Source organism: Tenrec ecaudatus, chromosome 9 (assembly GCF_050624435.1).
Source record: "Tenrec ecaudatus isolate mTenEca1 chromosome 9, mTenEca1.hap1, whole genome shotgun sequence".
In the NCBI taxonomy this organism is placed as follows: domain Eukaryota; kingdom Metazoa; phylum Chordata; class Mammalia; order Afrosoricida; family Tenrecidae; genus Tenrec; species Tenrec ecaudatus.
The window spans coordinates 153,729,759-153,754,932 of NC_134538.1; the positions used below are offsets into that span (position 1 = coordinate 153,729,759).

General features: G+C 48.8%; 1 protein-coding gene across 3 annotated transcripts in view; it reads left to right on the forward strand.

The window, feature by feature from the left end:
• The window catches only part of CALD1 (caldesmon 1), a 216,859-nt gene that overhangs the window by 165,005 nt on the left and 26,680 nt on the right, over positions 1 to 25,174 (forward strand). For all 3 annotated transcript variants that reach the window (XM_075558691.1, XM_075558690.1, XM_075558692.1), the window contains 4 exons: positions 3,588 to 3,734; positions 8,835 to 9,228; positions 16,378 to 16,523; positions 24,491 to 24,752. In XM_075558691.1, coding sequence (XP_075414806.1) covers positions 3,588 to 3,734; positions 8,835 to 9,228; positions 16,378 to 16,523; positions 24,491 to 24,752 — 949 coding nt within the window. The remainder of the gene's footprint in view (positions 1 to 3,587; positions 3,735 to 8,834; positions 9,229 to 16,377; positions 16,524 to 24,490; positions 24,753 to 25,174) is intronic.

Here is a 25,174-nt window from a genome sequence, read left to right on the forward strand (position 1 = left end):
ATAAAGTCAACTGGTATGTGATTACAGCAGCAACTCAGCGTGTCGTGATTGAAAATACCATGAAATCACTTTGGCATTTTTTTTGTTGGCATTTTTGGTTGTTGTTAACTCTGAAAGCGATTTTTATTATTTCCTGGTTAATGGTCATAAAAGCTCTTTTAAACTTCGGAGCTGGCAAGGCCCCTGCCCGGAGTCCCCGGGCAATGCAAACCGTTAATGCAATGGGAATTTAACTAAAAATAGGAGGTTCAAGTCCATGCAGAGGTGGCTAGAAGAATGGCTTGGCCACCGACTTCCCCAAAAGGCAAGTAGATCACCACATCTTTCTCCCAAGGTGCTTCTGGCTGGATTCGAACCATCAACCCTTTGCTCTCCTTGAAAGCCCTCCTTCAACGGTGGAACTCAGCTGTGCTGTGACCCGCAGCAGGTCGCCGTGAGTCAGGTTGACTCAACAACAGCTAGTTGCGCTACCTCGCAGACTAGGGCTACCCATGGGGAAAGTTTACATACACATGTTACGTGGGAAGACTTCCAGGAGATGGTGAGATGCCAGGCTGTACAGGCCGCTCCTCAGAGGACAAAGCTAAGGTAAAGGTCAAGTGAGACCAGCCTAGGTGGCAAGCCCAGTTCAGATCAGACTAAAGGCCAGCCACATCCCACCAAGAAGGACAACGTGCCGGTGGGAGGAGAAAGATGGTCGCATCGCAGACGTTTCCAGGAAGAATGGAGATGAACGGGCTACAGCTAAGGTCCATGTGGAGCTTGAAGTTTGCTCTCCTCATAAGGACATCCCACACAGAGCCTGAAGGTCTCTTGTTTGGCTTGCAAGAGGCCAGCACCAAGGAATAGCCAGGACCTCGTGGCTTGTCCCCAGAGTTGGAAAAGTACATTAAGCCTTCGTGTTTGATTAGCGTGGAGGCAGCGCTTCGGGGCTCATTCTTCCTGCTGTGGTCAAAACGGTCTGCTGAGAAAGAAGCCAGTGGGGGATTAGAGCAGGAATCTGAAGGCTGAAGCCAAACCACTGGGAGAGCTTCTGACAGCAGAGTGAAGGGCGGCCGGACTCAGAGGGAACCTTTGGATCACGCCCAGCTGTCAGCTAGTAGGATTCAACAAGTGGAAAAGGGAGCTCATCTTTCCTCACCAATCGCCAAGTGGCTCCTCAGCCGAACCCTCCTGAGAACAGCAAAAGATCCCGCTCCGCTGCTTCAAACAGGACAGCCACGGCCCTACCCTGTGGCCCCACCCTTCCTGACAAGGAAGTGTAACGTGGGCCAAAGAAAGGACCACAAGAGAATCACCGTCCTTCTAGAAACTGTCCTTCCTGCGGCCTCATGTGGTCACAGGCGCTCAGGTGGCACCGTAGGCTAAGCGTTGGGTTGCTGAGAGGTTGGTGGTTCAACCCCACCTCAGGAGAGAGATGAGGCAGTCGACTTCCGGAAAGATGACAGCCTTGGAAACCCTAGGGACCGTTCTGTTCTGTCCTAGTACAGGGTTCCTGGGACTGAGAACCAACCCGATGGCGGTAGGTTGGGTTGGGTTTCACAGATAGGCATGAGGGAGACGTGGTAGCACGGTGGTTAAGTCTTCAGCTGCTAACCCAAAAGTGAGGAGTTTGAACCCACGAACCCCTCAGGAGAACGACGTGACAACCTGCTGCCATGAAGGTGACAGCCTTGCAATCCCCCCCCCCCCATGGGGCAGTTCTACGCTGTCCTATGTGGTTGGCATTGACAGCAATAGGCTTGAATGGGGGCGTTTGGGTTGATCTAGTCATGAGACGCCCGGGTGGTGCCAACAGTTGACACACTCAGCTACTGAGCAAAGGGTTGATGGTTCGAATCCAGCCAGAAGCACCTTGGGAGAAAGCCATGGTGATCTACTTCCAAAAACTCCGTCATTGAAAGCCCCGGACAGCACAGTTCTACTGGGACACAGTGGGGCTACTCCGAGCTGATGTGGTGGCATGGGAGCTTTCTATCCTCACACTGCCCGCCCCCGTGTATTCGTAGACATAAACCCATTAGATTTGCCAGTGACCGAGTGTCAGTGTCTTGATATTGGCGGGAGAGTATTGCATGCTAACAGGTTTCAGTTAAGGCTGAGGTACTTTTTCTGACATAGAAAAGAACCAACCAAACTTTGGAATGATTCACACTCTTCATGATTAGATAGACAGCTAGGTAAAAAATATCTGTAGCATCCGTATCATTCAAGTCAAACAAAACATGGGAGTTGGGATGGGGGGAGGGAAAAAATGAGAGCAAGAAGGAAGGAAATGTTCTAAAATTCATTGTGGTGACAATTGTACAACTCTTCTTAAGATGATTGAACTATTGAATCGTATGTTTTGTGCATTCTACGCCGATTAAGCTGTTAACTTAATTTTTTTAATTTAAATAAATGAAGCACTTTCTGACAACCATCTAAGAAAAGGGTCGGGGGATTGGGCGGGGGCGGAAATACCTGTGCTATAAATCAAGCATGAGGGATTTAAAATGAGCAAAACCAACCTCGGTTACATCAGGTCTATTGGTGTGAGTTTCGTATGGCTCTGATGTTTTTATTTCACTTGTAAAGGGTTTTAGCTTAGGAGTTGTAGAAGAATGATCAACATGAAGCACTGACATAGCTAGGTTTAGAGTTGTGGAGGCTTAGGTATCATTTTAGGGGCCCTGGTGTCCTGGTATCCTAGTGAGTTGGGTATCGGACTGCTAGCAGCAAGGTCACAGTGTGACGCCACCAGCCATCCATGGGAGACGAGTGAAGCTGTCTGTTCCCATAGAGATCGAGTCTCAGAAAGCCTAGGGAGTCCCAAACCCATTTGCAGAGTCCCCACATGGATGATGGCACTACTGAATTCCCTTTGCCCATCAATCAGGGCTGTAACTCGTCTTGGCCTCAGACAGAGTACATTAGAAAGTGGATTATCTACACCCCCCTGACAAGCCCAGGGAGAGACAGTCTCCCTGGGGGCTTGCCTAGGTGCGTCCTTGATGGAGATCACCATATTGGTGGTCATATAGATATGAGTCATGCCCTGACTGCCTTGAGAGGCCCCGGGACCAATCTTGTAAGCTCTTCTGTCTATCACAACAGACGTGTCCCAATCCTGGCCCCATCCCTGCTCCGGTAATCCCACCTGCAATCATGAATTTCTGGCAGTTTTCCTTGACCTCCCATGTCCTTTTGAAAGCTCTGCATTTCAGGGCTGCTGTAAGTCGGAATTTACTCAATGGCTGTGAGTTTAGCGGTTTGGGTTTGGTATACCAGCAAACCGCAGGACATGGTGGTGACCTCTAACTGTGTCTTTGTCTGGTCCTTGTCTCATTTAAGACTTAATAAATAGTCTCTTTGATTTTTTGGTAAAAGACATGCAGTATTTAACCGATGTTGCCAGAAAGGGCACAGTGAAAATATAGGAGATTGATGAAGAAAGAAAACAAAGAAAGAGGCCGTGCGTACTGACTGCGCGTTAGAATTGCCTTGATGGCGGTGGGTTGGGTTTGGTGCAGAAACGGACTCGGAAGTCCGAGAAGCGTCTTGGTGGCCAGTGGTGTGCTCAAGGAGCTGTCCTTGCCTTCTTGCAGAATCGCCTACCAGAGGAATGACGACGATGAGGAAGAGGCGGCCCGAGAAAGGCGCCGCCGAGCCCGTCAGGAAAGGCTGCGGCAGAAGCAGGAGGAAGAATCCTTGGGCCAGGTGACTGACCAGGTGGAGGTGAATGCCCAGAACAGGTACTGGCCTCTTTCGAATGGAGCTGCTTACAGTTGTCGCTTTCTGGTGGGTGGGGTGGGTTGAGTTCAGCATTCCCTTTTAAGCCCGATGCAAAGATACATCTTTTTCAGTTGATCTGATTTCTTTCATGATCTCTTATGCAACAAACCCAGATTAGGAGCAAGCAGGTAAGTGTGCAGCCATTCACTGAAAGGTTGATGGTTAAAGCCCACCCAGAAGGCTGGTGGTCTGTTTCCTAGAGACCAGGGTCCTAAAATCTCTCTGGAACACAGTTCTCCTTGGACACATGCAGGGTGACCATGAGTCAGAATCGACTGGACAACAAGTTGTCTGGTTAGTATTCTTAGTATTTTTTAATCTGATCGAAGAATTGTCCTGACTTCGACCTCAAACACCACGACATCCTTCTCTCCCAACTCCCACCCCTACGCCCACCCTCCAAAATGATCGTTTTTATTAGCTGGTGACTTACCAGCATGAAATAAGGAAAGTATTCAGTCATTCTGGAGGGAGGGGCCTTCTGTTTTGAAAGGAAGCTTTCTTCATTTCCTACCACCCACAGGTTTTGCTTTTCAGAAAGAGCAAACGTCTGACTATCCAAACCAGGTACAAATTTGGAATCAAGCGTTTCCAACTGGGGCAAAGAACATGTATAAGTTCAACTTCTTCCAACAGGGGGTTTCTGCAGCCGAAGCAGGGCACACGCTTGGCTACGGCAGCACTTAAAATAAAGTGACTCTGGATGCCAAGAAGCCCTGGTGGCTAAATATTTGGTTGCCAACCGCATGGCCAAGGCAGTCCAAACCACCAGCCACTCCTTGGAAGAAATCTGAGGCTGTCTGCTCCCATTCCTGGAACTCAGTGGGGCAGTTCGACTCTGTCCCCTTGAGTTCCCATGAGTCAGAATGAGCTCAAGGGCAGTGGATCTGCATGGGAAAGGTCAAAGACCCATAAGGATATTGGGGGGACAAAACAGAAAACAAAATTAATTCTCTTTGAAACTATAGCTTAACCAAATAGACCTGAAACCATCAAATAAGATCCTGTGTGTGGTTTGGGGTTTTCGTTTGTTTTATTTTAAGTGGCATAGTGGGTTATGTATTGGTCTGCTAACCACAAGGTCAGCAGTTCGAATCCACTAGCCACCCCCTGGGAAAAAGATGTGGCTTTCTAGTCCGGTTAACCGTACAGACTCGGAGGCCTATAGAGGCAGTTCTAGCCTGTCGTATAGGGACACTATGAGTCAGAATCGACTCAATGGCAATGAATTTGATTTTGTGGGTTGGGAAATCCAGTCAATTTAGGAAATTCTGAAGGGAAAGAACTCGGGGTTCTTGACCCCGAGACTTGAGGACATACAATAGAAGGTTTCTGAGAAACAGTCTTGAAAATGCTGTAGGTAAGATGAAGTTGAGAAGGTCATCTAATGGTCAGGTGGAGGAGGAGGCCGAAGACCTTGGCCCATGGCAAAAGCCAGTTGCCATCCAGTTGATTCCTATTCATGGAGGGCTAGGGGGTATCAGACTAGACCTGAGCTCTCCGAAGTACATCGCCAGGCCTCTATTCCAAGGCCCCACTGAGTGGACTCAAACCACCAGGTGATAGTCAAGTCATTTAACAGTAGAGAGCACTATCTGCCTGCCCCACCCAAGAGCTCTGGTGTCTTGGGAAGTAATAGAGGAAGTGGAGTCTGACCTCTGGAGTTCATGACATGGCTTTGCCTTCCACCTTGACCTTTCACCAACTCTTACGACAGCACTCCTCAACCTGTGGGTCGCTACCCCTTTGGGGGTCGAACAACCCTTTCACAGGGGCCACCCAATTCATAACAGTAGCAAAATCACAGTGATAAAGTAGCAACGAAAATAATGTTAAGGTTGGGGGGGAGGGTCACCACCACATGAGGAACTGTATGAAAGGGTTGCGGCTTTAGGAAGGTTGAGAACCACTGTCTTACGACCTCTAAAGCAAGCTTTAAGCCTGTTTTCCCCCAGTTAAATGGGTGTGAAGATTTTCCCTCCTACAAATGCCAGCCAGCGTAAATGGGGTGGTAATGCCTGCAGCGGGCACAGAGCACCGTGTGTGGTCTCAACACACCGTCCTGCAGAAGAGGGGCAACTCTGACATGGGTGGGTTCCGATTTATAGCTGAGTTAATTTAAGGATGGCATTGGGATCTTTACTGAATACACTTATTGATGAGTGATCAAGAATGACTAAGACCTGTAGTTTTCTGTTTCTACAATCTTCGTTATCACTGCATTTCTCTTAGGTTTCAGCTTCTTCTTATTATCAGTTATTTCATGCTGTTGAGCTAATGTAATATACATTTTTAAGGGACTGAGTCAAGTGACTTTTCTTCAACGCATTAGGTAGCCACATGAAGAATATTCTCCCTGAAGCTCTAAAAACCCAAACATACTGTTATCAGGTTGATGCTGACTCATAACGACCCTACACGACAGGGCAGACCTGACCCTGTGAGTTTCCGAGACTTTAACCCTTCATGAGCGTAGAAAGCTCCCTCTTTCTCCAAGGAGTGGCTGATGTTTCGAACTGCTCAGCTGAAAGTTAGCAGCCCAGTGGATAACCACTATGCCACCAGGGCTCCTACTTCCTAAACAACCATAACTGGTAATTAACTTTTACTTATGAGCTGCCAGGATTTATACATGAGTATACACGAGACATACACGCGTGTGTGTGTGTACGTTTATGTATGTACGCACGAGGTGACTTCAGAAGGTTTGTAGGAAAATGACATTATCTTATATTTTATTTCCTTTTTTTCATGAACTTTAGGAAATATACCTATAAATGCATATGCATAGATAGGAGCCCTAGTGGCACTCTGGGTTAAGTGTCGGCAGTTCAAACCCATTAGCCATTCTGTGGGAGAAAGATGAGATTGTATGCCACCATAAAGATTGGCATACTGGGTTCCTGTGAGTTGGAATATACATACATACACACTTAATACATAGTATATGTGAACATAGTTCTACATACAGCGAGAAAGAGAGACCAAGAGAGATCCAGTTGGACCTGTTGTCCCGAGACTACTTGAATCTGACTTGCACTTTGGAATCTGGGATATCTTTGTAAACTGCCATGGATTCAGTTGATCCAGCTCCCTTGCCTATAGACACTACGTAGGTAGTGTCAGGGAAATGCAATCTTTCTATGCCTGGCTCCCAAAGGGAATACCCTACAGCAACAGTTCAGACTAAAGACATTTACAATCTAGCCTTGATGCTGTTGTTTCTTCTTGTTCAATGTGAAATGTGTTGGTCCAACATCAAGTGAACCTAAACTTCAAAAGTACCCACGAAATGTGATGGAGTTTCTCAACAACGAAGGGCCTATTTGTCCAGCTCTGTTCACAGCTGTTGGGATCACATGACTGGTTGTTTCCTGCCAGTAAAGACACACACACTCACACACACACACACACACACACACACACACACACTCCCGGCTTGGGTGGGGTCCAGCATCTTGCAATAGTGAGTGCGGTCATGAAATGGTACAGTTTGGTTTGGGCGTTGATTATCCTTTCTGTTTTCATAAGCATCAAAGTTAACTGTCCTTTGTCCATTGTAGGAAAGAAAAACAAAGAACCCTTTGTGGAAATCTTTTAGGAGAGAGAGAGAGAGAGAGAGAGAGAGAGAGAGAGAGAGAGAGAGTGTGTGTGTGTGTGTGTGTGTGTGTGTGTGTGTGTGTGTGTGTGTGTGTTAGGGTGCTGGATGCTATAACAATGAGCCCCCAAATTTTAGTAGCTTAATGCAGTAACATTCACATAACAATTGAATTGTGGGTATTCTGGTCAGCAGGTAGGCCTGCTGGCCTGCCCTCCTTCCTCTTGTGGCTCTGTCAACCCCTAAGGTATTAGAGTCCTCTGATGTCACCAGAAGAGGCAGAAAGTGGACGTAGAGGATCCACCTCTGCACCTTAATTGTCTTTGATGGGACTTATCACTTGAGCTCATATTTCTTTGGCCCTCATGGGTCAAAAGGCCCTGCCTAGGTGGAGGAGATGTAATCACTGGCTGGGGGGTCATTGACATGAGTTATTGGAAGTGGCATTGCTCATTGTCATGTCATGCTATGACAGATCTCTCCTCCAGCTGAAGTACCTGGAGATCCACCGCTCCAGATCAGGAACTCTGGATCAGGAGCGTGTTGCCATGTGAGGATACTGTATGGGACTAGAGGGATTCCCTCGTTGTTTCAGTTTGGTCTTTATCTTAGTTTGAGCCCCTCCAAGAAGCAAATCTTGAAACCGAGATTTGACGACTAATCTTTTTGTGTGTGGAGTGAACCCAGCAAACACTGCTAGGGGTGTGACCAAGTGGACCAGAGAAGGGAAGGCAAGCAATAAAGGTTGGCTTACTAAGCAAGCTACCACTATGGGCATCTGGAGCATGGCCCAGAGCTGAACTTACGGTCCAGGATGGAACATTCATCTCTGAGTGACCCAACCCAACAGGTGAGGGAGCCTAGCTAGCTACACATTTCCCAGTTACCAGTGACTGGCCGCCCATGTGTGTCAGAACAGAGCTGTGCTCCACGGGGTGTCCAATGACTGGTTTTTGAGAAGGGGACCACCAAGCCTTTCTTCCAAGGCACCTTGGGGTGGACTCAAACTTCCAAGCTTCAGTCAGACGGTGAAAGTGTTAACCATTGACACCACCCAGGTACCCCATTGACACCCCAACACGCATCAACTCTCACACAAGAGTTGCTGTCCAAGTAGGGGACAAAGACAAGACTTTCTAGTCCCGTAAAGAGTGACAGTCTCAGACACGCAACAGGGCCGGTTCTCCCCTGTCCTATAGGGTCGCTATGAGCCAGAATCGACATGTTGACAGCAAGTTTTGTCCTAGAGCAGGCTCCAGGGGCCAGAGAGAGACCCAGGAGAAAGAGTTCCAGATAGTAGCAACTGAAAGCCAGGCAGGCAGGTACTAAAATGGCCCAAGAGAACAAGGTCTTGATACCACGGACATCTGACCTGGCCCTGGGGAAGCACGGGTGCTGCATATCCAGTTGACTCAATACTCAGCAAGCTGTCTCTGGTTTTGTCATTGTCCCTCCTGTGCAGTGTGTCCACCGAGGAAGCCAAGACCAGCGCCCCCAACCCTCAGGGCGAGGGCGATGAGGAAGCGGCCCTCCTGGAGCGCCTGGCCCGGCGGGAGGAGAGACGTCAGAAACGCCTCCAAGAAGCTCTGGAGCGACAGAAGGAGTTCGACCCCACCATCACCGACGCGGGCGGCTCGCTCCCCAGCCGAATGGAGAACAGCACGGCCGAGAACGAGGCCCCCGAGAGAGAAGAGAAGAGCGAGAGTCGCCAAGAGAGCTATGCGCTGGAGGAGACTCAGATCACCACCAAGTCCTACCTGAAGAACGATCAGAGGGACGCCGGAGAGAACAAGAAAGACGAGGAGGAGGAGGGAGAGGAAGAGAAGCCGAAGCAGAGCAGCGTTGAAGATCATCAGGTAGAGGTTGTGGTGGAAGAAAGAACGAGAGAAGGCGCAGCAGAAGCTGTGGGGACGCCCCTGAAAAACGGGCATCTCAGTGCAGAAGAGAGTACCCCAGAGGAGGCGGGGGACCAAGAGTCAGAGGAGGGGGCCCAGCAGGAAAAGATGGAAGCCTACGAGAGGGAACAGGCCGAGGCAGAGAGGGCAAAGTTGGAAGCGGAAGAAAGAGAGAGACTTCAGGCCGAGCAAGCCAGAAGGATGGCGGAGGAAAGAGCCAGGGTGGAGGCCGAAGAACAAGCTGTACGAGAAAGGGAGCTGAGGGAGAGAGAAGAAAGGGAAAGAGTGGAGGCAGAAGAGAAAAGGGCAGAGGAGGAGCGGCGACGGGCCCAGGCAGAGGAGGAGGAGAAAAGGGCAGAGGAGGAGCGGCGACGGGCCCAGGCAGAGGAGGAAGAGCGGGCGAAGCGAGAGGAGCAGAAAGTTAGGCAGCAGCTAGAAGAGAAAAGAACCGAAGCTCAAGAGAGAAGGAGCCAGGGGGAAAGGGGCCCAGAGCAACTAGCAGGGAAAAGGGGCCCTGAGAAGAAGGCACAAGAAGAGAAAGCTCAGCCCGCCAGCCCCAAGAAACAGGTACAGTGACCGCCTGCGCCCGTGTGTGATGCCTGCACCTTGTGAGAAATGGGATGCACTTCCAGTTTGGGGTGGACACCCCATTCGTACACCCCCCACGTGCTTGATTGACTCTTGGGTGAGCGATTCTTTTTTTTTTTCCCCTCAAGTCATAGCAATAATCAAGCATGAAGCAATCAGTCCATGGCTACAGAAGCAATCGACCAAATTTCCTAGGACAATCAAAGGACACCGATTGTTTGATGCTTGATTGCTATGAATATTAAGAGAAAAAAAAAAGAATTCACCCAAGGACACCGGTGTGTTGACTTGAGATTCTGCACCTGCCTCTGCACTCTTTCTTCTTCACCCCTTCCTCTTGGTCCAGAGTCTACCTGGGGCAGGAGGCCCAGAATGCTTCACCTCGGGCGTGTGTTTGACATCTGGTTTGGTTTGGTTTGGTTTTTAATGAGAAAAGTTGGGGTGGGAGACCAACATACAGGGTCATGGCCAGAAATTCCATCTTACGGAGGCAACCGCACTCTCCTTGCAGCCAGCTGGTCATCAGAGGGCAGTGGGGAGAGGCGCTGGTTTGGCACCGCCACCCCAAAAGTGTCAACCCATCAGCCTGCCATCACGTAGACCTGGACCCAACACGGACTTGCAGAGAGTCCTCTACCTGGGGTAGCATGGGTCAGAGTTGGCCGGTAACAAAGAGCAAAGCTCTTGCTTCTCTGACCATCTGGGTGACCCTACTCTGTGTGGCCCAAGGACCGGGGTGGGGGCCAATAGTGGGGAAACAATGTCAGCTATCATGTTGTCCTTCTTCCTCTATCTGCAAGGCTGCCTTAAAAGCACTAACCACTCAAACAAGCGAAATGCCAGGCTTGTCCACTCACCTTTCCAACGAGAACGCTCTGTCCCTAAGTTGCCCGGCTCTGAACCTCTGTCACTCTAGCTTCCGGACAAGGGGCTCATGAGCACACCCATAGTGGGGAAACCCACCACACACACACACATAAGGTTGCCACACCCACAGGTGTCCGTGCCTCGCTGTTTCCGTGAGCACCGTGGTGCATGGGAAGAGGGGGTAGTTTGATGGCAAGAAAGCACCCCACCCCTCGCTGTTTAGAACCACCGGCACCAGAGGGGAGCATGGGCACTAAGGCGGCACAAGGAAGTTAGCCCCTCTGCCACGCGCATGGTGATCGAATGCCCTCTCCCTCTGGTAAGAGAGAAAGGGCATCTTTTCAGTGAGTGACCTGACCCTTCTTAAAAAACCAAAAGGGAGAAGACAAAGGGACTAAAGTGCACCTTAAGAGAGAAAAGTCCCAAGAAGACAAGGCTACCTTCAAAAAAGAAGAGGTAACTGTCGCTGTGGAATTGTCTGTCCGTGAGCGGCAGCCCGTGCCACGGTCCAGGCGATGGTCTCAAAGTAGGAACCCCCAAACCCCGTGTTTTCCAAACCGCGACTCGTGAGCCACCGAATGGGCAAACCAAGGTAGAGGATCGCAAAATCCATTCAAAGTCTCCATCAGGGATTTTCATGAGTCTATTAGAAAACGCCCCAGTGCGCAGTTGACCGGGAGCGCTGCTTTGGGATCGAAATCGTGCTGCTGTGGGTCTCAGTCAAGCGAGTCTGGAAAACATGGGTCTCATTGCACTTCCTAGGCTTCCCGCTCTTCTGGGTGCTTTGTTCCTCTTCTTGAAACATTCTACTTACATTCCAACCACAAAGTCTTTCCAACTGGCTTTGACTAATGCTTTAACTTCTCCAAGGGGAAAACCATTCCCACACATCTCAGCACAACATGCGGTGAACTGTGGGTTTTCGAAAGAAAAGTCTAACCAACCAAAGGTTCTGCATTGCGTTTCTGAGGCACACACAAAAGCGGGGGCCAAGGTGTTTGACAAATGGTAAGCTTTGGAGGTAGGAGACCAGAAGCTGGTGAGGACAATTCCCCTGGCGTTCTGACACCATTGAAGTGTTGTGTCGGAAGGCCTGGCCCCATGTTAACCATTGTCCTTATTTTAGCCCCACGGAATCACTAATAAATATTTGCAACTGGTCAATTGGAGGTCTCAAAGGTAAGAAGACTCGAACAAGCCGGCCAGTGGAATGGGCAAAGTCAGTTGCAGACACTAAGTTTTGAGCTGAGTGGATTCTTACTATGTCTTTCTGCCCGTGCCGGCCTCTCTTTAAAAACACTCGATATTTTCAACAGGGAAAAAAAAGGAATCCCTATTTAGGAACTAGATGAGCTACATGAATTAGCGGTTGTTGCTGTCACGTGCCGTCAAGTTGGTTCCTACTCCGAACGGCCCCTTCATACAGCACAGCCACCCACTGCCAGTCTTGCGCCAACCTCACAATGCTGCTCGCATTTGGTCTATTGCTGCGGCCATGGGGTCAATCCATCTCGTCCGGGGCCTTCCTCTTGTGCGCTGCCCCTCTGCTTTACCAAGTACGATGTCCTTCAGGGGAGACCGATCTTCCCCGGCCCCGTGTCCAGAGTATGTGAAACGAAGTCTCACCACCCTTGCCTCACAGGAGATGCTGGCTAGTCATCTTCCAAGACAGATTTGTTTGTTCTTCTGGCCATCCGTGGTGCTGTCAAGAGTCCTCTCCAGCACCACGATTCAAATGTATCAATTCCCCCTCAGCCTTCCTTTTCCCATCTCCAGCTTTCAGACGCCTACGGGGCAGTGGAAGGTCCCATGGCTGGGGTCACTGGAGCCCTCAAAGGAACCTTCTTGCTTTCCAACACTAGCAGGTGGTTACAAACCTGTGATTCATATCAAAAAAGCAGAGCAGCCGGTTCCTTTGATGTACCTGACTTGATTTATGTTAAGTTGCCTGACCCTTCCTATGTGTAAGAAAGTACAGCCGTTTGGGAGTGACCACTGGATGTGAACGCTGCCTCTGTAAAGACAGGAGAAGCCGCAAATACAGATCATGGGAAAGGGCGAGGGAGGCAGCATGGAAGAAGCGTTGAACATGCTGAGGAGAACTATTCTCATTTTGTGATAGATGAGCAACTACAAATTAATTTACCCCAAAATGCAAGTTGCCTTGCCCTGAACTTAAGCAGAAATGTCGGCCTATGCTCTTTTCTGAAGCTTGGATCTAGTGGAGAACATCTTTAACTTCAGCGTCCCAGGGTGCTTGCTACTGACCACCGGGTTAAGGGTTCAAAGCCAGAAAGGTCTGGTGATCTGATTTTAAAGGTCACAGTCATGAAACTCTGAAGCATGTGGTGTTGGCAGGAGTGAGAACCTGGAACTACACTCCTTTAAAAGGGACGAAACCAAAGCCAAGATTCCAGGAGACTCTGGATGGTCTTGAACCACCAACCTTTCATTCAGTAGGAGAGCATATCACCATATTCCCAGTCCGAGACTTTCCCCTATAAAAACATCATAGTTCAGTGATTCTCTCTATATGGAGAAGGGGAGGTTGCAATACGGATTCTATATTTTAATGTAATTTCATTCACTATGATGAGGTTGATGTCTGTTTTGTTGTCTGTGAGGCACAACAGGGACTTCAGCTGTCACCCAAACCCTACTGTCACCCCTTTGTAGATAAGGGCACAGCTTATCAATGCCCCTGGTTTCAGACCTTCCTCCCTCCCCATGGGCACTGCAGCACTCACTGTCCCAGAGCCCCCAGACGCTTGCCTCTTTTTCACTCAAGGCCAGCCTACCTTCTCAACCTCATCTGAAAAATAATCCTAATCTCCATCATTCTTGCTTGAAAGTTACATGCATAACTACTGGTTGAACGACTCGAGTTTTCTCCTCGTGAACTAGTGTCTTGCTTTCTGTTTGCAGGATTAAATCCTGTTTATATGATTCTGCCATTTTAAACAACGCGCCCCCCCCCCACCATCCCTTGCTCTTCTTTTGGTTAAATTCCGTTTCCCAAACAGAACATAAGGATACCATCACCGTAATCTTCATCTCAAAAACAAAACAAAAAAGACAGAACTTGAAAAAAAGAGGAAAATGTTGGTGAGATATGTAAAATTTTAGAAATGTTGGCCATTAAACCAGATAATATATTCTAGAAGAATGGAAATCTCTGTGATTGCCAATAGGAGACCTGAGCTAAAGGGAATTTCTCTCTTCATATGCTCCACAAGTCATGAGGGGTAACTTGGAATTAGGCTCATGTGCCTCCCTGGATATGGGATTCTCTCACCGCCAAATGTGCATCCCCAGATACTTCGTCACCAGGATACCAACTTTAGTTCATGGTTTCTGGAGCTCTGGCCAACAGTGGCAGGCCCAGGAAATCAAGAATAAACCATGCCTTCTCCTGTCCAGTGAATGCCGCCTTGTTCATGGGCAAGAAGGGCCTCCACGGGACAACCATCAAGTTAGGGCACAAGCCATGCACCTCCTTTTCTTTCCAGCAGCCTCTTCCCACCAACCAGAAGCCAAGAGGCAAATGGTAGGATAAGGAACGTGATCATCTAAACCTAAACCCCTCTTTTAACACATCCAAGAGACATGACTTTATGGTGTTATTTATCCAGTCTAAGAAAAAATAATACAGAGTCACACTCAATTGGTCATCACACCCACCCAACAATGTTAGCTTCCAAAGACCAAGTCATTATGCAAAAAATAGTGGCTGACCACATCAGATCACAAAATTCAGGATTATTACATCTTTGCATAACTGCCTAATTACATCATTACCTGACTGCCAAACCACTGAAAATCACGACCCAAGCCAAGTTGACACAGAACCTTAACCATCATGAGACAGCATTACTCCTACCTCCTCTCCCAAGTCACTACAACCAGACGTACATTGTTAATGTGCACAAAGATCAGAGAGCACATTTTTTGACTGCTGTCATAAAAGTGAAATGTCAGGTTAACAAGAGAGTTGATACGTGAGAACTTGGTGTATATTATTGAGCATTTTCCAATGAGAGTTTCCCATAGAGACTACAAGCACACAACTACAATCTTTATGACTTGTTCAAAGTAATGCAGCTAGTGGGGACAGCACTGCCAACACCCCAGGTTTCCTGACATCCGACCACGCTCTCAGAGCAGAGAGCAGGACAGGATGGCGGCTTGTCTCGTCAGTGAGTCTCAGGTACATCTGGGTTGATGCTCCTCGGAGGAAGAGTTACAGTGACGACCTATGAACTAACACAAAACAATGGACTGACACCGTGGCTGCAACTCTGGGCTCCAACACAAGAGCGATTGTGAAGATGGCGCAGGACCGGCCAGTGTTTCATTCTGTTGTGCACGGGTTTGCTATAGGCAGCGCAAGCTCAATGGTAACCGACAACCACAAGACAAAACAAGACAATCAGACAAGGGGCTGGCAGGGCTTCTCAGTACAGAGCACACAGGGTCCGCCACTCAGCTTTGCTCAAGATGTGCTTGAGGGGTAAGTAAATGCTCTGGGCGTGTCTGAAGAACAGCTGGAGTGAGGAGAGGGATCAGTTAAGGGGGACACCTCTCATACAGCACCTGAAACCCTCAGTTCTCTTGCCCTCCTCTGCCTCAGAAGGGTTCTCATGCTTGAGAGTAATTGCCTTGAAAATAGTCACTGTGGACTTCGCTGTTTTCACTCTCACAGATGGGTGAGATGAGATAAGCAAAGTGATTTGAACTCCTTTACCTCCTCCTCACCCCCAAAATGGTGTGAACTCAATCTACTCTGAAATGATCTCTCTGGTTTCCCCTGAGGAGCTAGTAATGCAAAGCTCAGGCAGCAGGAAAGCCCTCATGTGCCATCTCTCTGCCTCCCCACCGCCACCACCAGGGGCATCCCAACCCACTGACAGCGTCCATGCAAACCCCAAAGCTTTTCCTGTTCCATTCTAACTTTCGTCATGGCCACTACAGCCATGGTTCCCCCGACGACGTGGGGCTAGGAGGTTTTCCATTCTCCAGACCCTAGATGCTCATTGGTTAAAATACAGAGGACTCTTCTTCAGATAGGTGCTAGACCTGGCTGACATGACAGGTTTCCTCTTGTTTCTCAACACGTGTTTTCTTCTCAGTGGTACCCCTCTTCAAAGAGAAAAATGTGTCAAACATCTGGCTGTTCCTTGCTTCTCCCCTGTGAGAAATGCAAACAGCTGCTCTTAAGTGGGGTTCCCAAAGCGCCAGAGCTGCCCCCTAATAACACCTTCACTGCTCCTGGAAAAGAAAAAAGTGGCCCGTGAGATCAGCGATGATCTTGACTTCCTAAAATTGTGGCCAAGCTCTTTCTTTGCCCAAAGGCTGTTTGGCATTGTTTGTCTATAAAGCAAAAGCTCCCAAACTTTTCAGGAAAGAAAAGAAAAATACTCAGCATGTCCCCTGGCAATTAAAACCATGTATCTTATCACCACCCCTCATCCAGGAAAAAGTGTAGGTATCTGCTACAAAATGGGGTGGTTTGACTCTGGGAGACTCTGAGCTAGAAGCTGGTTTTCCTTCAGAGACGTCTGGTTTCCCGACAATTATTGAGTCTTCTTTGGTGAGACCAACCACAGCCCTACTAAGAGTGTCTCTTTGTTTCTTCCTGCTGGTACGGTCGCGTAGAGCAAAGACGAGAAGCTCAAAAAGGACAAAGAGCCCAAGGAAGAAGGGAAGAGCATCCTGGATCGGAAGAAGGGATTCACAGAAGTCAAGTCTCAGAATGGAGACTTGATGGCTCACAAACTGAAGCCTACCGAGAACGCTTTCAGGTAAGAGACGGAGGCCAGGGAGCAGTGATGGCCCTCAGGGGTGTCCGTATCCCATGTCTCAGGCAGAAGCATGGTAACCAGTCTAAAGTCCCCGGCCGTGTCTCAGAGATACTCGGTCAGCACACCAGGCTTTCCACCTCTCCTACAGACAGGGATTATCAGTTCTTGTCATTGCTCAGAAAGGTGGATCAGGGCTGGGCCTGGTGTCTCTGTTCCTTAGCCTCATATACTCATATCAGATTTGTGTAGTAGAAAATTTTGTGAAAGGGCTGAATGGCATTGGTTCATTCTCTGGGTGGTCCAACCATGTTCTTAGGACATCGCTTCCAGTACCGTTCCCCATGCAGTGTCATCTAAAGACCATGGACATCGCCCAAAACTGAAATGTGGAGTCCATGGGTGTCACACACGGGCAAGTCTTTGACTTATGGCCTAAGCGATGCCCAAACATTGGAAGTTTGAACTTACCCAGAGGTTCCCCCGGAAGGCAGGGCTGGTGATCTGCTTACCAAAGGTCACAGCCTTGAAAACCCTCTGGAGCAATTGTCCTCAACACACACGGGGTCACGCACAATGGGGTCAAAACCAATTCTTCTGCAGCGAAAAGCAATGACAAAATTAAAAAGGGGCCCAGGGCCAAACACAGGGAGAGCTGGACCTTCTCAGAACTGGCCCCTGTGGACTTCCTGTTTTCTTATCATTAGCTAGATTCCACTAAAAGCTAACGCAAAGACTGCACTTGAATGAACAAGCTATGGAAATAGCAGGTGTTACCAAAACTTGTGTAGAAAACACAAAACAAGAGTTTGCTTGGCTTTTGGTTTATTTTTTTAGATGGGAATTAAAGGTTTCCCTCTGATTTTAGAAAGAAAAGATGCATGCATTATAAAACCTTCAGAAAATAGAACTATCAAAAATCAATCCACCACCCAAAGATAAACACCATTACCACGTTTCCAAACATTACCTAGGCATATACAATCAAAATAAACCAAAGTCAAACCCAGTGCCATCAGGTTGATGTCAACCTGTAGGACAAGGTAGAACTGCCCCTGTGGATTTCTGAAAGTAAGCCATCTTTGTGGGAGCAGAAAGCCTCATTCTTCTTCCACGAGGCTGCTGGTGGTTTCGAACTGCTGACCTTGAGATAAGGAGCCCAATGCACAACCCACTATGTCACCAGGGCATCTACACTCAAGAAAGATACATCAAGACATAGAGTATCGCTATGTCTATGGGAGTCTAGCTATAAATATATTTCTAAATGAATTCTTATACGTGCGTAGAATTACATCGTAGCTCGATTTCCTTGCCCAAAAATACAAACCTAGAATTCAGGTTTTAATGAAGGGAGAATGTTTCCACTCTGTGAAGGTATCATAACGTGAGACACAGCGGCTGCAAAAACTAGACTGGAACGTAGGAGGGACTGGGGGGGTGGACGATGCAGGACAGGGTTGCTATGAGTCAGCCTCCACTCAGGGGCACCTCACGACAGCACCCCCAACCCTTAGTCGGAAGTGAATGTCACACCTTGATCCAGTACACACCTAAATATCAGGAGACTTCAAAATTTTCATGGAAAAATCCTATTACCTTTCAATTACCTTCTCGCAGGAACTTTTCTAAGCTCCATTCATCTTTGGTTAACATTTGGTTAAAGATTTGGCTGCCGACTGAAGGGTTGGCAGGTCAACCCCACCCAGAGGCTCCTTGTGAGAACAGAGCTGGTGACCCTATAAAGATTGTAGCCCAGAAGCCCTATGAGGGAGCTCTTGTCTTTCACTGAGTCAGAATCCACTCACAGTGTGCACTGGCATTTGATCGTCCAGGACAGAGACTGCGTGGGTGACACCTGGTGGAATCCAGAGAGGTCTCGGTGGGCGTGTGCCTTCCCAGTCTGAGCCCTGTGCACAAAGGAAGGGCAAACTCACCCTGACCACGGAAGGACCTTACCAAGATGTCCTCCTAGGAGGCGCAGGCCGAAGAACCCCTAGGGCCCTCCAAGAGCAAGGTAGCGTTTTCAGAACCTCCTGAGTCTTTGGTGAGCTCAAAACAGAAGAACGCAGCTTTAACTGAGTCCAGAACAATACTTTTAAACTTTCTCACTCCAGCCCCTCTTCTGTCAGTCTGTCCTGTGGTGGCCTGCGGGCTACTCTGATGCTGGACGCTGCACCACCAGTATTTCAAAGGCCAGCTGGGTCACTGCGGTGGTGGGCACATTTCAGTAGAGTCTCCAGACTCAGACAGACTAGGAAGAAGGAAGAGAGACTGCCCACTTCTGAAACATTAGCCAGTGAAAAGCTTTTGAATCACTGTGGAGCATGGTCCGACAGAGCTCCAAACGGGGAGCCACTTACAGGACGACTCAAACTACGACTGGGGAAGAGCTACCTCCTCAAAGTAGAGTCCGTCAGTGGGGACCAGGTCCTGGAGGACCTCGCGCTTGCTAAGACAGAGGATCATGGTGGAAAACAGAAGAGCCTGGATGAGATGGCTGGACACAGCGGCTGCAAAAACTAGACTGGAAGGTAGGAAGGATTAGGGGGGACGATGCAGGACAGGGTTGCTATGAGTCAGCCTCCACTCAGGGGCACCTCACGACAGCACCCCCAACCCTTAGTCGGAAGTGAATGTCACACCTTGATCCGGTATACACCTAAATATGGAAAAATCCTATTACCTTTCAATTACCTTCTTGCAATTAACTTTTCTAAGCTCCATTCATCATTGCAGCAACTGAAACCCAAACCTAAAATCCATTGCAGTCAAGTCCATGCTGACTCTGTAAGACAAAGTGCCCCGCTGAGTCTCCAACTACGAGTCCTTTCTTTAAGGACGCACACTGCCTTCTTCTCTCATGAGGCGGTGAGTGGGCTCCAACCACCCACCACCAACAGAGCACTTAACCCTGTCCGTCACCATCAGGACACCTGACACAGAAACAGGCACGCTCGTGTTGGGTTTTGGGTGTTTCCCTGGTTTCAGGCACTTACTGATGTTTCCCATTCACTTTCTTTTTTATTAACTTTATGTATTTAATATAGCTAAAAAAGTTAACGAATACAATCTTCATGGAGCAAAACTCATAGCTGATGATTTCACATCTATCGTGTAAAGAATTCCAAGAAATATTTTAGCACAGCCAGACTTAACATTTGAATTTTTAACCATTTTTGCAATGTAAAAATATTCAATACCCATATTCCCTAGGCCTTGCCATTTTAAAGTTTTACCTAAACCATGACATTTTGCAGGTGAAAGCAAGAGTTTTCCTACAGTGAGGATGGATAAATGTATCACTAATAAAGGGTCACCGGATTAGACGATGTCACTTCAGTGGGCTCCTTGGAGAAGGACACGTTTCATTTCAAAAGCACCTACGAGCACAGACCTGGTCGTTTCGTTATACACGCACAGACTAGGTGCATGACGCGCTGTAAACTGGCATAGCAGTGCTTATCCATAGCGTGCGACACTGCATGTTCTGACGTGCTGATTGCAATGCACCCCATGGGTTGCCCGACCTGCAGCTTGGACAGCATCGTTCTAGAGGATTCCTTCAATAGATAAAGAGCATGAAATGCAAGGGGCCTTCAAAACATTCATGGAAAAATGGAATTTTAAGATAATGGAATTTTCCACTCACTTTTCGCAGCCCCCTGGTATTAGATCAATATGTGTCGATGTGTATCTTGAATTCATTCTTGGCTTCACCCTTCTGGTTGCTCCAGACGTAGAGACCCTGCACGATTCGCCCCGTGGAAAACATGAGAGTGTTGTTATTAGGTGCTGTTGGGCCCATTCCAACTGAAAGCACCCATGTGCAACAGAAAAAGACACCGTCCGGGCCTGTGCCCGCCTGACAGTTGTTCTTATGTCCAAGCCCGTTGTTGCAGCCACTGTGTCCGTCCATCTGTTGAAGGGCTTCCTCTCTTTCGCTGCCCCTCTACTTTACCAAGCATGACGTCCTTTCCCAGATTGGCCTCACCGATCACATGGCCCAAGTCCATCAGATGAAGTCTTGCCGTTCTCGCTTCTAAAGGGCTTCCGGCTGTCCTTCTTCTAAGACAATTGTGTTTGTTTGTTTGTTTGTTTGTTTGTTTGTTTGTTTGGCAGTTCGTGGTCCTTTCCGTATTCTTCATCAGCACCGTATTCAAATGCATCCATTCCTTGACCTTCTTTATGAAATGTCCAGCTTCCCTGTGAAGATGAGGCCGTTGAAATATCATGACTTGGGTCAGGCACATCTTGGTCCTCAGAGGGACATCCTTGCTTTCCAGTACTTTACAGAGACCTGGTGTCGCAGATTTACCCGATGCAATGAGCCAGCTGGTCTCTTAATTGCTCCTTCCATGAGCGACAATTGTGGATCCAAGCCAGATGAAATCCTTGACAGCTTCAGTCTTTTATCCATTGATCGTGGTCTTACCTACTGGCCCAGTTGTGAGGATTTTTGTTTCCATACATTGATTTGTAATCCATATTGGAAGCTGAAATGATATTAGCTAGGGGCAATACATCTGTTTTTTAACCCAAGGTATCAGCAAAGGGTCACCTACCTTAGGACTTCGTTAAGAACAACCTCAGAACTGGTGAAGTAGTATTTAAATAACAGACAAGCTATAGCCTTGTCACTTACTTGAATTCACCTATCTACCAAGGCCCTCTGAACATACCACTAAATTCTCTTAAACAAAATCCTTGGGAGTCCCACATATGTGAAGTCTACATTGAGTACAGACATGTTTTGAAGATAATCACTAATATTCCAACTCCACGAGAAAGCATATTTATCCAAGGAGCTTGGTCCAAGGGTGCTAATGTTCTCGCTCTACCTAGTAACCCATTAGAAATGTCATTCCCACAATACGTGTTAACACAGGACCCCTGGATAGCACATCAGCTCTAATGTTAACGTGTTCCCCGTTGTCCAGTGGAATCCCTGAGGGTCATCCTTGAGCCCCAAAGAAACACTCAACAGAGCAGCCAGTGCCTTGACCTTAGTGGCCGACTGATGGCGGCCCCATGTGTGAGAGCAGAACCTTGCTCCACAGGGATTTTCCAAAGCTGTGACCTCTCGACATGCCTCTTAGTAGGCTTGAACTGCTCATCTTTCTGCTAGCCATCAGCACTTAACTATTTGCACCACCTCACAGGAACTCCAAGCTTCAAGTTTAGTATCTACTTGTAAACACCTACCCATTTTTCCCCTGTTGCATAAACTGTCGTCTCTGATAAAATGTGGCTGCCACTGAGGTTTGAAGAGTGGCTGGACCTAAAGCCCAAAAATTTTCATAGAGCCACGCTGACGCCTAGGGACCCTATAAGACAAAGGAGCTGCCCCAGAGGGCCTCCAAAGCTGTCATCTTTACAAATGTAGATTCCATCTCATTCTCCCTTGGAGTGGCTGGGGGGCTCAAGGGGTTGAAGCACTGAGCCACCAGGGCACCCACCTAGACCTCTGACCTGCAAACAGACTCACTGCCATTGAGTCAATGCTGACTCCAAGTGACCTGAAGGACAGGACAGAACTGCCCCCTGTGGGTTTCTGAGGGTGTAAATCTTTGGGGGGAGCAGAAAGTTTTATCTTCTGCTAAGTTTGGATTTGAACTAATGAACTTGTGGTTCTCAGCCCATCAACTAACCCAGTAGGCCAAGACTCCCAGCTAGACCTAGACTACAGAAAGTCTAGAGACTTAGAGGAATCAGGTCACAAGGCCTCTCAGGGATGGAGGCAAGAGGTAGGGGTGGTAAGTAACCCTAGGATAGACCAAGTAATTATTTTAAAACAAGTCATTATTGAACTTCAGTGACAACTCAAACCAACTCACTGATTCAGAGTCAATTCTGACTCTGAGAGACCCTAACTGGACAAAATAGAACTGTACTTAGGGGTTTCTGAGACTCTCACTCTTTAGGGGAGTAGAAAACCACCTTTCTCGTGTGAAGCGGCTGGTGGTTTTGAACTGTCAACCTTGTAGCTAGCAGCCCAATCTGTAACAATGACGCCACCGGGGCTCCTCTAGAGTGTCATTAGTCCTAAGATGGGAATAATGGTGCTCATCTATTAGCTTCTCAAGTGGTGCGACCATCAAAGGCCCTGACCCTGAAGAAGGACCTCATGCTCGTAAAGTAGAAGGTCAGCCAAAAAAAAAGGAAGATTCTCGATGCGATGGCCTTGCACATTGGCACAGAGGAAACAGTGGTGAGGCTGGCGCAGCATCAAGCCGTGTTGTGTTGTGTTAGGAGGAGGTCACTGTGGTTCAGAGCTGACTCAATGGCGCCTAACAAGAGCCACGTTAAATCAGAGTGGATATGGACGGGGCAGGGCAAGCATCAAGCACTACCAGAAAGTGAAACCCTAACCCTGTCATAGCAGAGCTTACTCTGTTGCTGGAAGCCCTGATAAGGAACCTTCCAGATGCACTGGGGTCAAAGTGGGCAGAAAGTATGCAAGTGGAGGTCATAGGTTAACCTCGCTCCAAGGAAGTAACATGGTCTTGTGCTTTGCTTTCTTCAAGAGGCAATCAGGAACTGCCTCTGTGGGAGAGGCTGGGAGGTCAGCTGCCAGAGCCAAGCCCCAGAGACGCTGAGCCCAGACAGCTGATCTCAGTACATGCTGCACCCTGGTGGCTCCCCACTAGGATTCTGACCTTCCAGGTGGGGGGACAGGGCTTCCTTCTCTGCCAGGCACCTCCTATGGGGCACTTCCCATCTGTCAGTGGAGGCTTGTCTATAGCTATGGAGAGCTTCCAGACTAACACAGACTAGGAAGAAAAACCTGGTGAGCTACTGCCCCAAACCAGTCCCCACAAGTTGGGGGCCCCTTTGACAGCATCTAGCAACAACAAAAGGAGCCCTGGTGCTGTAGTGGTTACGGTCGTGCTAACCACAAGATTGGCTGTTCAAGAGCACTAGCTGCTCTGCAGGAGAAGACGCGGATTTCTACTCCCACAGAGAGTAACAGGCGCAGAGACTCACAGGGGTAGTTCCACCCTGTCTTACTAGGTCACAGTAAGTTGGGATCGACTTGATGGCGATGGGTTTGGTTGTTGAGAACAACAAAAACCCCTAATCGGGCTTGTCCCTGGTCTTCTGGGCCTTTCTGTCCGCCCCTCCCCCACCTTCACCTCAAGAGAGAAGGACAAAGCTTTCTACTCCTGTAAAGAGTTACAGCCTCAGAAACCTACAAGGGCAGTTCTACCTTGTCTTAGAGCAGCGGTTCTCAACCTGTGGGTCACAACCCCTTGGGGGGGGGGTTGAATGACCCTTTCACAGGGGTCGCCCAATTCACAGCAGTAGCAAAATGACAGTGGTGAAGTAGCAACGAAAATAATTTGATGGTGGTGAGAGGGGTGTCACCATCACATGAGGAACTGTGAAAGGGTCGCGGCACTAGGAAGGTTGAGCACCACTGTCCTAGAGGGTCTCTGTGAGTCGGGATTGGCTCCCTGGCAATGCAAATCGAGTACCTCCACCCTGACCTCACCCATGCACCCATATTAACCAGGCACTTAGGGTAGGGCGACTCACAGGGTGACTCTGAGAAGTCCAAGCTCATCCGAGTAGTCACGTTTGGACTACATGCCTCGCCTTCTAGTGACAATAATATTTACACAAGAGATGTCAGTGAACATTTGTACAATATATAATCACACGAGGGCAGGAAGAGGTCCTCAGAAGACCTGCTGCAATATCTGAAATACACAGGATTTGCTCTATTGGGGACTGAGACCCACCTCCCTCTTCTCCCTGGGGTTCCCGGGCCATGCACCCTCACTTGAGCTGGTGCAGGACCCAGTGTCCTATGACGGGGTGGGGGGGGATTTGGACCTAGTGTCAGACCTTCAGATGGTCCCTCCAGACCCCTCCCTGTGTGTAAACCCCTTTGGGCCTCCAGTCGGGTGGCAATTCCCTTTGTGTGGGGTAAGCCCTGCCTCTAACCGCTGCTGACTCCCCCACAGCCGCGGTGGTGCAAGGTCAAGCTCAGAAACCAAGGAGACAGAGGCCACCTCCCAAGTGGAGGCCGGCAAGCGCTTGGAGGAGCTCCGACGCCGGCGCGGGGAGACGGAGAGCGAGGAGTTCGAGAAGCTCAAGCAGAAGCAGCAGGAGGCAGCCCTGGAGCTGGAGGAGCTGAAGAAGAAGAGGGAGGAGCGGAGGAAAGTCCTGGAGGAAGAGGAGCAGAAGAAGAAGCAGGAGGAGGCAGAGCGCAAAGTCCGGGAGGAGGTAAGGGTACCCCTGGCGGTCCCTCTAGGGAACTGAGCGTGCTAGCCCAGGAGACAGCCTTTCCCCAGTGACACGATCCTGCCGCTCATGAACACGAGGACTCTCTGCAGTCCACGCTGAGTATAAGGTGCTGCCCATTCCCAGCCTTTCTCTTGATGTCAGTGCCCTTCGCTCCCACAACTCTTCAGTGGTGGAGCTGGCATTTCAACAGAGCAACCCCCAGAGCCTCCCCTGCCTCCCAATAAGCAGCCGGGGAAGAATGGAGACGGACAGTCAGACCACCAGTGAGTGGCCAGACACACGTGGTAGCGGACTTTTCCTATTTGAAGAGCTGTCTTACAGACAACTTTTAAAAATAGATTATTTTGGTTAGTCTGGGTCTCTCGTCTTGTTTCACACTGTTTTTCGTGGGAAAGTGAGCA